The sequence below is a fragment of the Artemia sp. Qi Xiang Cuo genome, chromosome 19 (assembly GCF_049724085.1).
Source record: "Artemia sp. Qi Xiang Cuo chromosome 19, ASM4972408v1, whole genome shotgun sequence".
In the NCBI taxonomy this organism is placed as follows: domain Eukaryota; kingdom Metazoa; phylum Arthropoda; class Branchiopoda; order Anostraca; family Artemiidae; genus Artemia; species Artemia sp. Qi Xiang Cuo.
The window spans coordinates 50,124,488-50,140,413 of record NC_142812.1 but is presented as its reverse complement, the minus strand read 5'-3'; the positions used below and the strand labels follow the sequence as shown (position 1 = coordinate 50,140,413).

At 35.8% G+C, this 15,926-nt stretch overlaps 1 protein-coding gene across 1 annotated transcript in view; it reads right to left on the bottom strand.

The window, feature by feature from the left end:
• The window catches only part of LOC148940956 (uncharacterized), a 140,481-nt gene that overhangs the window by 16,560 nt on the left and 107,995 nt on the right, over positions 1-15,926 (bottom strand). The window contains exon 13 of the mRNA XM_089104763.1: positions 2,754-2,996. Coding sequence (XP_088960889.1) covers positions 2,754-2,996 — 243 coding nt within the window. The remainder of the gene's footprint in view (positions 1-2,753; positions 2,997-15,926) is intronic.

Below are 15,926 nucleotides of genomic sequence, written 5' to 3'. Positions count from 1 at the left end.
TAAGTATTTTCCTGAAGAATTTTATGAGAGGCGTGCCAACTACACAGACTTGTACTCCATACAGAAAAATGGAGTGAGCATTGGTACCACTCGAGAAGAGATCAAGAGACTCTTTGGCATGCATGTCGCAATGGATGTCATCAAGCTCCCAAGATATAGGATGTTTTGGTACCCAGTCATTAGGGTACCCCCGATTGCTGATGTCACTACTGTGAGTGGGTTCCAGTGTTTCCGGACCTCACTCCATGTTGTTGACAACTTGAACAATAGGAATCTGAACAACCATTTATGGAAAGTTTGACCAGCAATTGATACGGTCTTGACACGAGTGAGTCAACTACCACAGACAGAAAACCTGTCAGTGGACGAGCAGATAGTACCATATACAGGCAATCTTGAAATAAATCAATATATAAGAGGTAAACCTTGTCCATGGGGCATCAAGGTTCTCTTATGTACTTCGGGTGGTACCGTGCTAAATTTTGAAGTTTACAAAGGGAAGAATACACAAATCTTGGAAGACTTTAGAAAATATGGTCTGGGAGCTGGTATAGTCCTCCAGCTGGTGAGTGCGATCAATCCCTCGCCATACACAAAAGTGTACTGTGACAATTTCTTTACTTCAATCGACCTACTTTTAGAGTTGAAAGAAAAAGGAGTACTTTGCACGGATACTATCCGGGCGGATAGGATCCGAAGTGTGCCACTCAAAACTGAGAAAGACCTGAAGAGAACAGGAAGGGGCAGCTTTTCTGAAGTACTTGGGGGTCAAGATGAATTTGTCTTGGTACGCTGGTTGGATAACAGCAGCGTGCAGCTAGCTTCAACATATGTGGGTGGAGGTGAGGTCAGCAAAGTAAACAAATGGTCAAAGACTGCAAAGAAAAATATAGAAGTCGCACGACCACAGATTGTCAAGGAGTACAACAGAAGTATGGGTGAAGTTGACAAAATAGACCAGCTTTTGTCTTGTTACAGAACATTCATCCGATCAAAAAAATTGGACCCTCAGAATGATTTTCCCCATGGTGGATCTTGCTGTTTATAACTCATGGCTAGAAAACACGAGTGACTGTGATCGACTGAAAATCAGCAACAAAAGCCGTCTTGACCTACTTTCCTTTCGTCTTGATGTTGCACAGGCTCTCACCCACGCTGCTGTTCCAGGCAAGAAGCGAGGCAGGCCAAGGACTTCATGTGACTTGGATTCTGACGAAACAGACGAAGGTCTTAGTGAGCTGTCTAAGAAAAGGAACAGGATTTTTGTGCACCCCGGACGGAGCCTCGGTTTGACCAGACGGCTCATTGGCCAGAAAAAACCGACAAGCAGAATCTTTGCAAGAACTCACCATGTGTTATGGAGACTCGCGCAATGTGTTCGAAATGCAAAATCCCTCTGTGTAATGTCAATGGGCGGAATTGTTTTGGTGAATTTCACGCTAAGTGATTAGTTGTATGCTTATTCAGCACTTGCCTTTTGTACGCTTTTTACCTAAAATATAACCAATTTTGATCAAGTGAAGCACACTGTCCTCGAATGAGAACACCGCAAAAATCAGGCTTGCCAACACAGGTTCAACTAGAAACTTTTACCCCTTGTATTTTAGCTATGTATCATTAACCCAACAAGATTCCAGATTTTTTTTTCCCTCGGGAAAAAAAATCGTGCGTAAAGGGGTTAGAGCTGGGTCGACTCTGGCTGAGCCATTGACAATTCCAGCGCACCAATCCACAAGGCTAGAGGAATGTTTTTCCAAAATTTGGATTCTAAGCAAATTTGCCCAAAGTCATGACCTATCTGGATCGTTTTTTTTCAGGCAAGAACATCTCAGTGTGATAATTAAAAAAAGAGCCATTTTTTCGAAGAAAAAAAAAAAAAAAAAAAAAAAAAAAATACAAATAAAATCGACTCTCGCTAACTCGAAATTCACGGGACTACGATTTTTCTTTGACTTACGTATAGTTCGACTTATGCATAGTTCGATTTCTAGAGATCTTTGTACATAAAATCCGACTTATAAAGGTAACGAGTTATAGAGGTAAGCCAAATGAAAATTCAAGTTACAGAGGTACAAAATCAATAAATTTACCCCCCCCCGCAGCCACTAAAAAGTTAGGAATAACGTTATTAGTGTATTATCGGCTTGACATATCTAGACTTTACTTCCAAATGTCAACAATAAATTTAACTTGCTAGGAAATAGACACCTGAACATAAACAGAATCTGATACGAACACATGTCAAACAAAATTAATACATTTCAAAGTTTACACGTTGCAACCTGCATACCGGGATTTCAACCAACAGAGGTCCGTTGAAACACTTCGAGATACAGAGGCTAACTTTGATTTGTAGAGGTAAAGTGAAAATTAAATGAAGACTTATCTACTGGATTTCGAGTCATTCGACTTACATTCGACTAATTTTCAGGTCACTTCGACTTACAGAGGTAAAATATAACCGCAATATTATTTCGAGTTATGTATGGTTTTTTATTTGACTTAGACAGGTTTTTCCAAGGGGATTGAAAACGATTTGAGATATCAAGGATTTCAAGTTATCGAGGTTCGGGTTATCGAGAGTCGACTCTACAATTATTGCTCGCTAAAAGAGAGTAGATTAAACGAATTATCAAGGAACGTTAAAACTATTTCTTCAGCTACAGAATTTGTACCAAAGGGCTTAATTGACAGTTAAACCCTAGATAAAAAGGCGATCGAACTTTAAATGTTCAAGTACAAAACCAACTCACCCTCAAATTTGGCTAAAACAATTTCCGCTTCTTCGGGATTGTACGCAGTGCCTTCATTATTAATACAAAACTCGTTAATTCTCTTTTCATGTTCATCGAGTTCTTTAATCAAAAGATCATCATCCGTAGGTATTACATAGAACTCGCTGGGGCTTTCAATATGTACAACTACAACATTAGTCTCTTTAATTGGCAATTCCACATACTTTGCTTCATCGAAGAAAAATTTGCCGCCAACTTTTCCTAAAAATATATGTACAAGATAAAAACCAAGGAATGTTGCAAAACATGAATCTGTAAAGAAAAAGAGATTACGTTTCTCAAACTCCATGGTAAAAAGTATGCTTTAATATCATTGGTGTAAGGTCATGACATATTTTCGTAAGCCAATCACCTTATCCCTTTAGCGCAATCCAAAATATAGCACCATCTCTGTAAAATTTGATTGGTTCATTAGTAATTCTGTATGAAATTGTAGGCCGGCAAAAAGAATGAAAAGTTTTTGAGTTACAAGTTTTTACAAGCAGTTTCTCTGATACACAGCGCTGGGTTCTTGTTTTACAATTCTTTTTATTTTTATTTTCGTTAAAAATATCCTGTGTCAAAAACCTGAAATTCGGAAGAAAGTCAAACTTTTCAAAAATTCGAAAAAAAATTCACCTTGTAGGGGGATAAATCATCCTTTACCGCCCCATGAGTGATAATGTATAAATAAGAATTCTTGAATCAAAATGACAGTTTTAGCATATGCGCAAATTCGTTTAGTTACTAAACTTTTAAAGGACTTAAATAACAACAATTTTTTTTTTAAATTACTGCATTTAGTTGATCAATCTGGCTTCATTTTGGGCATAAAGCACATATAATTAAATTAACTTTAGACTACTTCAGAAGGATTCAAACACAAAACAAAACTGTAAAGACAACCTGTGTTTCACTAACTTGAATTCGTATATATAATTTCAATAGCTTAATAACTTGTAAAATTTGTGTAGCTTAGTAATATTAGTATTATAATTTATATATAATCTACATACCGGCATACATAATTTATATTATAATTTGTATAGCTTTAGGAAGGGTGTGCGAAAGCACAGGATGGCTGGCCCCCAACCCCCCATTGCACTTCCTGGCTGAAGGGCCATCAAACGGAGTTCAGCACCGCCGATTTGGACCTTGAAGGTCTAGTGCCTTCATAGTTACTTACTTACTTGTATAGCTATATAATTTATATACCGGTATATATAAACTATATTATAATTATAAAGCACATAAATTAAGCGCAGTTCTGAGATAATTTCACATTTTTCTTTGTACTGACGTTAACGGCGGTAAGACTAAGTGCTTAATGTAGTGCCAATACTTTTGACAATTAGATAGTTATTAACTGTAAAGGTGATCCACCCGGACAAGAAATACATCATTACTGTATAAGATAAAAACTGTCTATTATGTTCAGCACCAACCCTACAAAAGGCAGCCAGTAATTTGCAGCTCCTACTTGGCTACACGGTTGCCACCCCGAGTGATTTATCACCATTTCTAGCGATTTTTTTTTTGCCTAAAGAAAAAAAATCACTAAATCAACCAGAAAATCACTAAAATCTAGTGATTATTTTTGTCGCCGGTTGGCAACCCTGCTCGCTATAGCTGTGCAAACGGGATCACCAACCTTCGTATGGGGCAACAATCCCATTGAATTTCAAAGAGGTGAATCTCATGTTCCGTTTTCTGTAAACGATATGTGTCTTTCGAAGACTATCTTAATTTTCTGATAATATAAACAAAATGAAGATTAAAATTAAAAATTAATCTAAAAATTAGATAATACTGAGGCATTTTAAAGTAATTTTTATCCAAATTCGAACAAAAACATATATTTCCATCTAAGTTTTATTTTCAGCTGAAAAGCTTAAATTTTATAAATATTTCTGCAATCAATGCATATGTATACGATCTTATGGATTGCAAATGCCACCTGACGCAGTAATTTTCTTCTTTTTTTTTTTACTAAGGAATTGACGATGGATTGGAGAGAGATGTTCCATCTTATGGATTTCAAATTCCACCTGACGCAGTAATTTTCTTTTTTTTTTTTTTTTTTTACTAAGGAATTGACGGTGGATTGGAGAGAGATGTTCCATCTTATGGATTGCAAATGCCACCTGACGCAGTAATTTTCTTATTATTTTTTTTTACTAAGGAATTTACGGTGGATTGGAGAGAGACGTTCCATCTTATAGATTGCAAATGCCACCTGACGCAGTAACTTTCTTCTTTTTTTTTTATTAAGGAATTGAAGGTGGATTGGAGAGAGATTTTCCATCTTATGGATTGGAAATTTCACCTGACGCATAATTTTCTTATTTATTAAGGAATTGAAGGTGGATTGGAGAGAGATGTTCCATCTTATGGATTGCAAATGCCACCTGACGCATAATTTTCTTATCTTTTTTACTAAGGAATTGACGGTGGATTGGAGAGAGATGTTCCATCTTATGGACTGCAAATGCCCCCTGACACTGACACTGTTGCCCATACCTCTTCTACAGTCCAATCTAGTTAAAAATCTTAGACTTTACCTCCACCCTTTGAGTTCTTTCATTTTATAAATTCTTTCTTATCACGTCTCCCGACCACATTCGTGGACGAACTACTTTTTCCTTGGTCCAAGACGCCTGAACAAAAAGCATAACCTAAGGCATTGTGTCATTTTTTGTGGACCATAATCTCAGTCTTTCTTTCATTATATGCATAGAAAGTGGGACTAAAACCACATACCTAGTCCAAGGCATTCTGTCATTTTTTGTGGACTATAATCTTAACCTTTCTTTCATTATATGCATAGAAAGTGGGACTAAACCACATACCTAGTCCAAGGCATTAGGCCATTTTTTGTGGACTATAATCTTAACCTTTCTTTCATTATTTGCCTAGAAAGTGGGACTAAAACCCATTTTTTTTTTTAACGAAACTTATTGTTTGATATACGGTTGTACAAATGAGCACTAAAAACACAGCTTATGCTCAATTAATTGCGAACAAATTTTGTTTTATCCTAAGACAATTCCTTTGAAAAACATTCAACATTTGAATATAACCAGATCTTATTTCAAAACTTTATTAAAAAGAATCTTCTCATGTTTTGTTGTAACTTTAAGTGTGCTAAAGTGTCATTCATATATATCTAGTTTATTTATAAAATATTTTCTTTGTAATCTTTAAACAAAATTAAGTGCAGGGCTCTTTTTTTAAATAAAATAGTCTCCATTTTTAGAAAGATACCTTTGAGTAAAATTTTGGAAATGTCTAAACGAAGAACCTCCTTTTTGATGAAATTCCATGATTATTTTATTATAAAATTCTTATCCATATCTTTATCCACTAAGTTTCAATGGTAGGTGAAAATGCAATTATTTCAGAAAAAAAATAATCAAGAATATGCGTTTTTGGGGCTGGCAAGTGAAGGCTGTAGTAGAGTTGGATACGTTCTCCATACATCCAACCATACAATCGAAGGGGACTTAATCACAAAGATACCCACTGGCTACCAGGGAAGACGTGTGCGTTGAGCTACGAGACTCAAAAGGAGCCAAGTCGACGGACAATTTATTAAAGTATAGTAGATAAAAGTTGGAGTTAAAATATTATTGACTCACTGGCTAAGGAAGTAGTCAAAAATTTTAAAGTGCTTAAATTCACTATACGGATAGCTGAAAAAAAAAAAAAAAATATTTATTCTTGACCTTTAAATTCCAGGTTTCGAAATGAAATTTGGGTGTCTTGGATTTTCGAACTTTAAAGCTTTCTAAAACAGACAAATCTGTCAGGTATGGCTTGTTAAGGCATACAAATGTGAAAGGGATCAGGGATAACTTCGCGCGGAAAGTAAGCAAGACTTGAAAAGGGCGAATAACTCTGAAAATTCATTCTTTTTGTTTCTTTGACCCAAGGTTGCTGCCCCATAAATTTCAGACAGGTCGAGGCGCTCTTCAAACATAGATTGAACATTATTTAATCCCCGTTCCAATAACGTACCAACTGCCTAAAATTCGGTAGATATTCGTTTTCGCACTAAGTGTGGACTTTGCTCGATCTTTGTACCAAACCGAGTCAGTCAAAGTGGTCTTGAGCTAAGATCTTTTTGTCACCCGAATAAGTGGCTCAACTTGGCATTAAAGAAAACAGAAAAATGAAGCTGTAAATCAACTACTAAATTTCGTAATTTTACAGTACAATTTTTATTTATTACTACTAATAATATTGCTATGTATCCCTGATTATTATTATAACTGTTTTTCATTGCTATTACTTGGCATATTTCTTAATGGAACGAAATTTATCTGTTTGAGTCAATTCGCCTTTATCTAAGACTAGTCAAAGAGCCTGGGAGGCGAAACGTCTTTCTGCTCCCTTCCCTCCAAAATCAGTTTTTCCTGAAAGTTTCGACTCGGTCCCCCAGTCGTGGGCAAAGCATAAAAGACTACCTAAGACTACGCGAAATATTTGATACCATATCTAGTGCCTATAAAAAAAAAAAAATGCTCGTTTGGCTTCAGGCTTCGAGTATCTGTTACATAACGTCACACAACCGCGAGTTGAAAATTTGGTGATTAGTTAGAAGTTACCGACATTTGAAGATCTTTGTGTCTGCAAAATGCTGACGCCAACCAAATACGGCCTCAAAAATGCAAATACTGAATCCATTTATCGATCACTATATTTTGAAACGATCAATTGACAAATATTTTACACAATGCAAAAGGAGAAGTGTCAAACTACAAACTGTCAAAGCAAAAGGAACTGTGTCTTTTCGACACAAGTTTTGATGGCAGTGATACTTGGCCCAACTAAATCAGATTATTCACAATATTGACCAGTAAATGAAGTGCAGCCCTTGTCGATACTAAGCGAAACTCTAAAAGAAAGAGGAGTTTTATGAAGATTAGTCTAAAACGAAAAAATAATAGATTTACTGCGAAATATTGAGAAAATTAATATGGAATGTCAAAGACATTGCATGTTTATTTAAGTAAAGGATATGGCACCGGACTTGACAGTCAGTACTGACGGTCCTGGTCTCTCTTAGTCTTTCTGCGAGCAAGTAAAATGGGGGTGGGGGCCAGCTATCCCGCGGTTTCACACACCCTTCATGTTTATCTTCCCAGGAGTTCTCCTGGTATCCATTTGGTACCCTAAACTCATAGTCAAACCAGCGGCGGTCCTGGTCACTCTTGCGCTCGAGGAAAAATCAGGATTTGCCCCCCCCCCCCAGATGTCACCCAAAATTTTTTATCCGCATTGAAAAAAAATCATTTTTTAACAAAATTTTTCATTAAGACTATTTAAATCTGACTTTTCTTACTTTATATGGGAAAAGATGGGCTAAGAGAAAAAAATATAAATGAAATATTCGCTAATATCTACTGCCAATTGCGCCCTCTACTTTAAATTAATAAAAACAAAATATCAAAAATTACTGAATAATTATAAATTTTAGATTATGTATTTGAAAATTTTCGCCCCTAAAATGCTACGCTCGGGGCAAATGCCCCTACTGTCTCCACCCTAGAACCGCCTTTGAGTCAAATCACTGACCCTCGTTCCAAACCAAATAGTCAGCAACACCAGGATTCCCACCCCAAAGGCAATAGGATTACAAGTCTAGCATTGAATACCAATTTCCAATATTTTTTTCTTATTTCAAATCGTAAAAGCAGTTGCAAATCAGGAAAAATATTCTGATTAGTTCCGCTATAAATAAACCATACTTATCTTTGTTTCTACTTAGGTAATATACTAAAACTAAGTTTGACATATTTATCGAACTTAGTATAAGTTTAGTACATACTACAGTAGTTCTTGTTATATTATATAAAATTAGATTAGACTATATAAGTTAAAGATTATATAAAACTTCCACAAAACTATATTTTAGTATACTAAAGCTAAAAGCCCGCACATATAAATGTTTAAAAAATGTAATATATTATAATTAAATATATAACAAATAGATACAATATAAAAATGTACTATATATTGAAATTCAATATATATTAAAAACTTAGATTGTCAATATTTTCGCATTTCAGTAAGCATCATTGATACTACAGATAAAATCTTGAGGCACAAAATACCTCAAATTAAAATGATACAACAATTAAGCAGATTTTACTACTGATTGCAAAATCTACAAATAAGTAGATAAAAACAATCAAAATGTACTCATTAGAAGATTTGCTGCTTATTCTCAAATGCTACTTAATAGATAGTACAAATAAAAATAGAGCTACAAAAGATCTGGGTCTACTCTATTCTAGTTGACTTTCAGATGGCTTTCGATCTGACTGATCGCAATTTACTCATTGGTGTAAGTTCAACAGGACTTCACATGGATCATTTCCTTATAAGAGTGATTGTTTCCTTTCTATAAAACTGAAAACAAGGTGTAAAATACAAAAATAGTTACTCAAATTTTCTTTCATGCTGTTTTTTGCAATTCACAACATAAAATGGCCATTCGCTATTTATATGCCTTTTCTAGAAAATTAAAACGAATAAAAAATCTGGAATTGAGATTTGATGAATTAGCAACATGAAAGCTAATGAGAATAAGTCCCAAATTCTCACTTTCGACTTCCAGAATAATTTCTCGTTTTTTACCCCTATACACATTGACTATATGTCTACATAAGCTTTTTTTTAATTGAAACTTAGTAAGTCATATATACATATCTTTTCTTCAGCCTTTATTAGAATTAATTAAAAAAAAACTATCCAAAAAATAAGTTTTTCAAAGAAAAGTAAAGGCCATTTTAAACTTAAGCTCAGGAGATACAAATACCAGTTAAAATTCAAACTTAAAACGACCAGAAATTACTATTAAAGAATAAATGAAACCCAAAACGAACAAAAATCAAATAGACAATCATAGGAAAAAACATACAACAAATAATAATATATATGAATAAATAGATCTTGAAGTGAGTAATACTTAGATTGAATATGAAAATTAAGCTTAAAACGAAAAAAAAAATTTGCTATTAAAGTATAAATGAAACTTAAAACGAACAGAAATTAAATAAACAATCAATGCAAACAAACATACAATATATATTTATGTAAATGAATAAATAAATCTTAAAACGAGTGAAACTTAAATTGAATATGCAAATCAAGTTTAAATCGAATAAAAATAACTAAAAAACAAGAGTTTGGGTATCGCCTCACTGCAGAAGTCTAAGACCAACTAAGTCATTGGCACTTGACTGAAAGCTATATAAGTTATGAACAGTCTTTGAAAGTATAAACAACATCAAATTGAATATTAGATAGATATCTACTCTAACTTTTGAAACTTTCGTCAGTTAAAGATTTTTTTTCACTGTAATTTTTATTTTCATTTTCAATTCTGTAAGAACTGGAAAAGAATAAATTTGTAGTATACGAGTAATCGGTTTTCAGTGAAGCGCCAATGACGCAGAAGGCTTTAGGTTTTTACAGATAAAGAATGGGACAGCATCCAAATTTTGTTTGTAGTGAAACTATATTTGTCTTAACCAATCTTGGTAAGAACTAATAAATTAAACTGAATATTTGATGTATAATGATATTAATTGCTGAAAGCTCATCAGTTCAAAATTTTACTGTAATTTTAATATTTATTTTCAACATTAAGTACAAAAGAAAACATTTGTAATATAATTCGTTTTCAGTAAAGCGCCAATGATGCAGTAGGTTTTAGGATTCTGCAGTGAGGCGATACTCAAACTCTTGTTTGTAGTTATTTTTATTCGATTCAAACTTGATTTGCATATTCAATCAAGTTTCACTCGTTTTAAGATCTATTTATTCATTTAATTTAATGTATATTGTATGTTTGTTCGCATTGATTGTTTATTTATTTTCTGTTCGTTTTAAGTTTCATTTAATAGCAAAATATTATTTTTTGTTTTAAGCTTGATTTTCATATTCAATTTAAGCATGACTCGCTTTATGATTTATTTATTCATTTATATTATTGCTTGTTGTATGTTTCTTGCTATGATTGGTTATTTAATTTCTGGTCGTTTTGAGCTTGAATTTTAACAGGTATTTGTATCTGCTGATCTTAAGTTTAAAATTGCCTTTACTTTTATTTGAAAAACTCATTTTTTGGAGTTTTTTTTTTAAATTAATTTTCGTTCGGTTTTGATTGCAAAAAGTTTTAAGTTTTTAAGGTAGGGGGGGGGGGTTGGTTACTGTCCGATTATTCTTGACTTTAAAAAACGGACCTAGTACTTTCAATTTAAGTCGAATGAGGCTTATTTCAAAGTCTTTACGATTACCTCTTTGATAAAAACCTTATATATGAACAATATACAGCTTGCATAACTTGTGGACAGCGATTAACAACAATGAAAGGATTTAAAAAATAGCTCCAATAAGGGGGTTTAGACCATTTCACTTGCTGACACAAAGGGATCACGACTGTTTGGAATTGACCTTAATAGGATTTTGTGTGCCAAAGCAATTTTACATCTATCACAGAGTATGTATTTTAACCTTATAATTGGATAATTATAATAGATTTACTATGTGTTCTTCCCATACGAAACTTTACCTTATTAAAGTCTTTGGGGTGGGGGTGACGTAGTTGGCATAAAGATTAAAACTTTAGCGTTTACAGTAGGAGAGGGGGAGGGTGAGGTTGGAGACTCATCCAATACGGGGCAGAACTTCACTTATCTCCTCCGTTCCCGATTTAGGAGATTACACACTCATTGGGCTGTAGAATGTTGGACCGTTTGAGTTGTGGAAGACGTTAAAATACTCAAAAATACTTTATATTTTCCATTATTGCAGGATTGATTTCATAGATTGTGGAATGGTGATTCCCCTGGGCCATCATTTGGGTGAGCCTCAACTCATAATATTCAATTTTGATTAATTGTTCGGTGTTAGGTGCATATATTATTCTATATATGTTATTTTGAGTTATAATTTATCGCATTGTCTTCGTCTTACAGCCTTAAGATAAAACTAGAATCCTATCGTAAACAGTGGCGGAGGGAAGTCTCCCCCCTCATAAGCCAAATTGAGCAGACGTAGAGGAAGTAATAAAAATGAAAATAATCTGTCTTTTGAAAATGTCGTTTTTTCAAAAACACGAACAAAATCGTCTAAAGGAACCTGAAGTGCTATCTCTGACATTTCCGTTGATTCTCTATTCCCGTTACTTTCAGATGTAAAATTTAGAATATTATCGAATGGGTTTAGTCGTCCCCTCTCTGAATAATTCACATTTGGATAACCCACTCCTGAGAAATCTCTCCCCCCCCCAAAGAACTTTTTCTTTTCCTGCTGATAAGTTCCCTACGTTAAATTCCACCAAGCAGAATTTTATTTATTAATTTACATTAACATAAGCACTAAATTTGTCTATTAATTTACATCAATATTTATTGTATGCTTGTTTGCATTGATTTTTTGTTCATTGAATGTTTGATCGTCTATATGCCCCCAGGGCATAACTTACAAAGCCTACACCCAGGCCCTGGTGGGCTGTGTCGACACCGGAGTTTTTTGTTATCAGAACTTGGAACTATTTTAACAAAATGTCCATCTCAAAATTTTCTATCTGATGCATTTAGGGCATGGAGGAGGGATGGGGAGGGGGGGGCTAGTTGTCCTCCAGTCTCTTTTAACTCTTAAAAAGTGAACAAGAACTTTCAATTTCCAATCAAATGAGCCCTCTCTAAAGTTTATACGAGTATCACTTCTATAAGAAATAATGGGAAGGATTTGCAGAATCCTTGAATTACAACCCTTGCCCTGAGGGCTCTGGGAGAGTTCTCATCCTCAAAGACCTAATTTTCAGAACTTAAAACTACGTTTAATAAAATGGCTGTCTCAAAATTTTGATTGGATGTGTTTGGGGAAAAGGTGGGCGTCAGAGGGGGGTTAGTTGCCCTCAAATCACTTTCGACTATTAAAAAGGCACTAGCCCTTTGAATTTCCAATCGAATGAGCCTTTTTTGAAGTTTCTACGACACCTCCTTCTATAAAAACCTTATATGCCCCCAGGGTATAACTTAAAACCCTTGCCTTGAGGGTTGTGGGAGAGTGTCCTCCTCAAAACATATTTTCTATCTGAAAATCAACTACGCTGAACAAAATGGCTATCTCAAAATTTTGATTGGATGTTTTTGGGGTAATGATGGGCGTGGGAGGGGGGGCTAGTTGCCCTCCAGTCACTTTCTACTATTAAAAAGGGCACTAGCCCTTTGAATTTCCAATCAAATGAGCCTTTTTTGAAGTTTCTACGACACCGCCTTCTATAAAAACTTTATGTGCCCCCCAGGGCAAAACTTAAAACCCTTGCCCTAAGGGTTGTGTCCTCCTCAAAACATATTTTCTATCTGTGAATCAACTACGCTGAACACAATGGCTATCTCAAAATTTTGATTGGATATGTTTGGGGTAATGATGGGCGTGTGGGGGGAGGGGGGCTAGTTGCCCTCCAATCACGTTCGACTATTAAAAAGGGCACTAGTCCTTTGATTTTCAAATCGAATGAGCCTTTTATGAAGTTTCTACCACAACACCTTCTATTAAAACCTTATATGCCCCCAGGGCATAGGTTAAAACCCTTGCCAGGCGGGTTTTGCGGGATTGTCCTCCTCAAAAACATATTTTCTATCTGGAAATCAACTACGCTGAATAAAATGTCTACTTCAAAATCTTGATTGGTTGTGTTTGGGGGAATGATGGACGTGGGGTGGGGAGGTGCTACTTGTCCTCCAATCACTTTCGACTATTAAAAAGGGTATTAGCCCTTTGAATTTCCAATCAAATGAGCCTGTTTTGAAGTTTCTACGACAATGCCTTCTATAAAAACCTTATATGCCCCCAGGGCATAACTTAAAACCATTGCCCTGAGGGTTGTGGGGGAGTGTCCTCTTCAAAAATATATTTTCTATCTCGAAATCAACTACGCTGAACAAAATGGCTATCTCAAAATGTTGATTGGATGTGTTTGGGGGAGTGATGGGCGTGGGGGGGGCTAGTTGCCCTCCAATCATTTTCGACTATTAAAACGGGCACTAGCCCTTTGAATTTCCAATCGAATGAGCCTGTTTTGAAGTTTCTACGACCCCGCCTTCTATAAAAACCTTATATGCCCCCAGGGCATGACTTAAAACCATTGCCATGAGGGTTGTGGGGGAGTGTCCTCCTCAAATATATATTTTCTATATGGAAATCAACTACGCTGAACAAAATGTCTATTTCAAAATCTTGATTGGATGTGTTTGGGAGAATGATGGGCGTGGGGAGGGGCTACTTGCCCTCCAATCACTTTCGACTATTAAAAAGGGCATTAGCCCTTTGAATTTCCAATCAAATGAGCCTGTTTTGAAGTTTCTACGACAACGCCTTGTATAAAAACCTTATATGCCCCCAAGGCATAACTTAATTCCATTGCCCTGAGGGTTGTGGGGGAGTGTCCTCCTCAAAAATAAGTTTTAAATCTGGAAAAACACTATAAACAACAAGAGGTCGTTTATACAATTGTGTGTCGCTGGATTGGGAGAGCATATGGGCGTGGGGGGGGGGCAAGTGTCCCACCCGTAACTTTCAACACTTAAAAAAAATCCTCTCCCTTTGAATTTCAAATCGAATGAGCCTTTTTTGAAGTTTCTACGACCCCGCCTTCTATAAAAACCTTATATGCCCCCAGGGCATAACTTAAAACCCTTGCCCTGAGGGTTGTGGGGGTGTGTCCTCCTCAAAAATATATTTTCTATCTGGAAATCAACTACGCTGAACAAAATGTCTATTTCAAAATCTTGATTGGATGTGTTTGGGAGAATGATGGACGTGGGGGTGGGGAGGGGCTACTTGCCCTCCAATCACTTTCGACTATTAAAAAGGGCATTAGCCCTTTGAATTTCCAATCAAATGAGCCTGTTTTGAAGTTTCTACGACAACGCCTTGTATAAAAACCTTATATGCCCCCAAGGCATAGCTTAATTCCCTTGCCCTACGGGTTGTGGGGATTGTCCTCCTCAAAAACATATTTTCTATCTGTAAATCAACTACGCTGAACAAAATGTATATTTCAAAATTTGGATTGGATGTGTTTGGGGGAATGATGGGCGTGGGGGTGGGGAGGGGCTACTTGCCCTCCAATCACTTTCGACTATTAAAAAGGGCACTAGCCCTTTGAATTTTCTATCTAATGAGTCTGCTTTGAAGTTTCTACGACCAAACCTTGTGTAAAAACCTTATATGCCCCCAGGGTATAACTTAAAACACGTGCTCTGAGGCTTTTAGGGGAGTATCGTCACAAAAAATACCTTTTCTATCTCGAAATCAACTGCGCTTAAAAAAATAGATATATAACAATTTTTATGCGATGTGTTTGGGGTAATGATGGGCGTGGGGGGGGGGCAAGCTACCCACCAATCAAGTTTGAATATTAAAAAAGGCACTAGCCCTTTGAATTTCCAATCGACTGAGCCGGTTTTGAAGTTTCTACGACAACGCCTTGTATAAAAACCTTATATGACCCCAGGGCATATCTTAAAACCCTTGCCCTGATGTTTTTGGGGGTTTATCTTCCTCAAAAAATTATTTTCTATATGAAAATTAAGTACGCTGAACAAAATGGCCATCTCAAAATTTTGATTGGATGTGTTGGAGGGAATAATGGGCGTGGGGGGGGCTAGTGGCCCTCCAATCATTTTCGACTATTAAAAAAGGGCACTAGAACTCTCGATTTCCAATCGAATGAGACCCCTTTGAAGTTTCTACGACGACCCCTTCCATATGAAGTGCCTCTGGAAAAAAAAAAATAAAATAAAAAATAAAACATTGGAGCCGTATGGCCTTTACTATATGCAACGCAACAGCGTTGCCACTGATGTGCGCCCTAGTTAGTGTTATGGCCTAACTGATGGAAATCAACATAGAAACAAAGCAGTTCAATAAAGAACTCTAGAAATTATTTCCATCACTTAGGCCATAAGACTAATGCGGGGCTCCCACGGCGTCAATAAAGTTAATAAAGTCTGTCATAAAAGTATGAATCTTATTCAAAAGTTATGAACTTAACAACAGTTCTTCATAGAAAGTAACTGAAATACTCAGACATGGAGCTGAGAAAATCATCTTTTTAAGCATTTTTCTTTT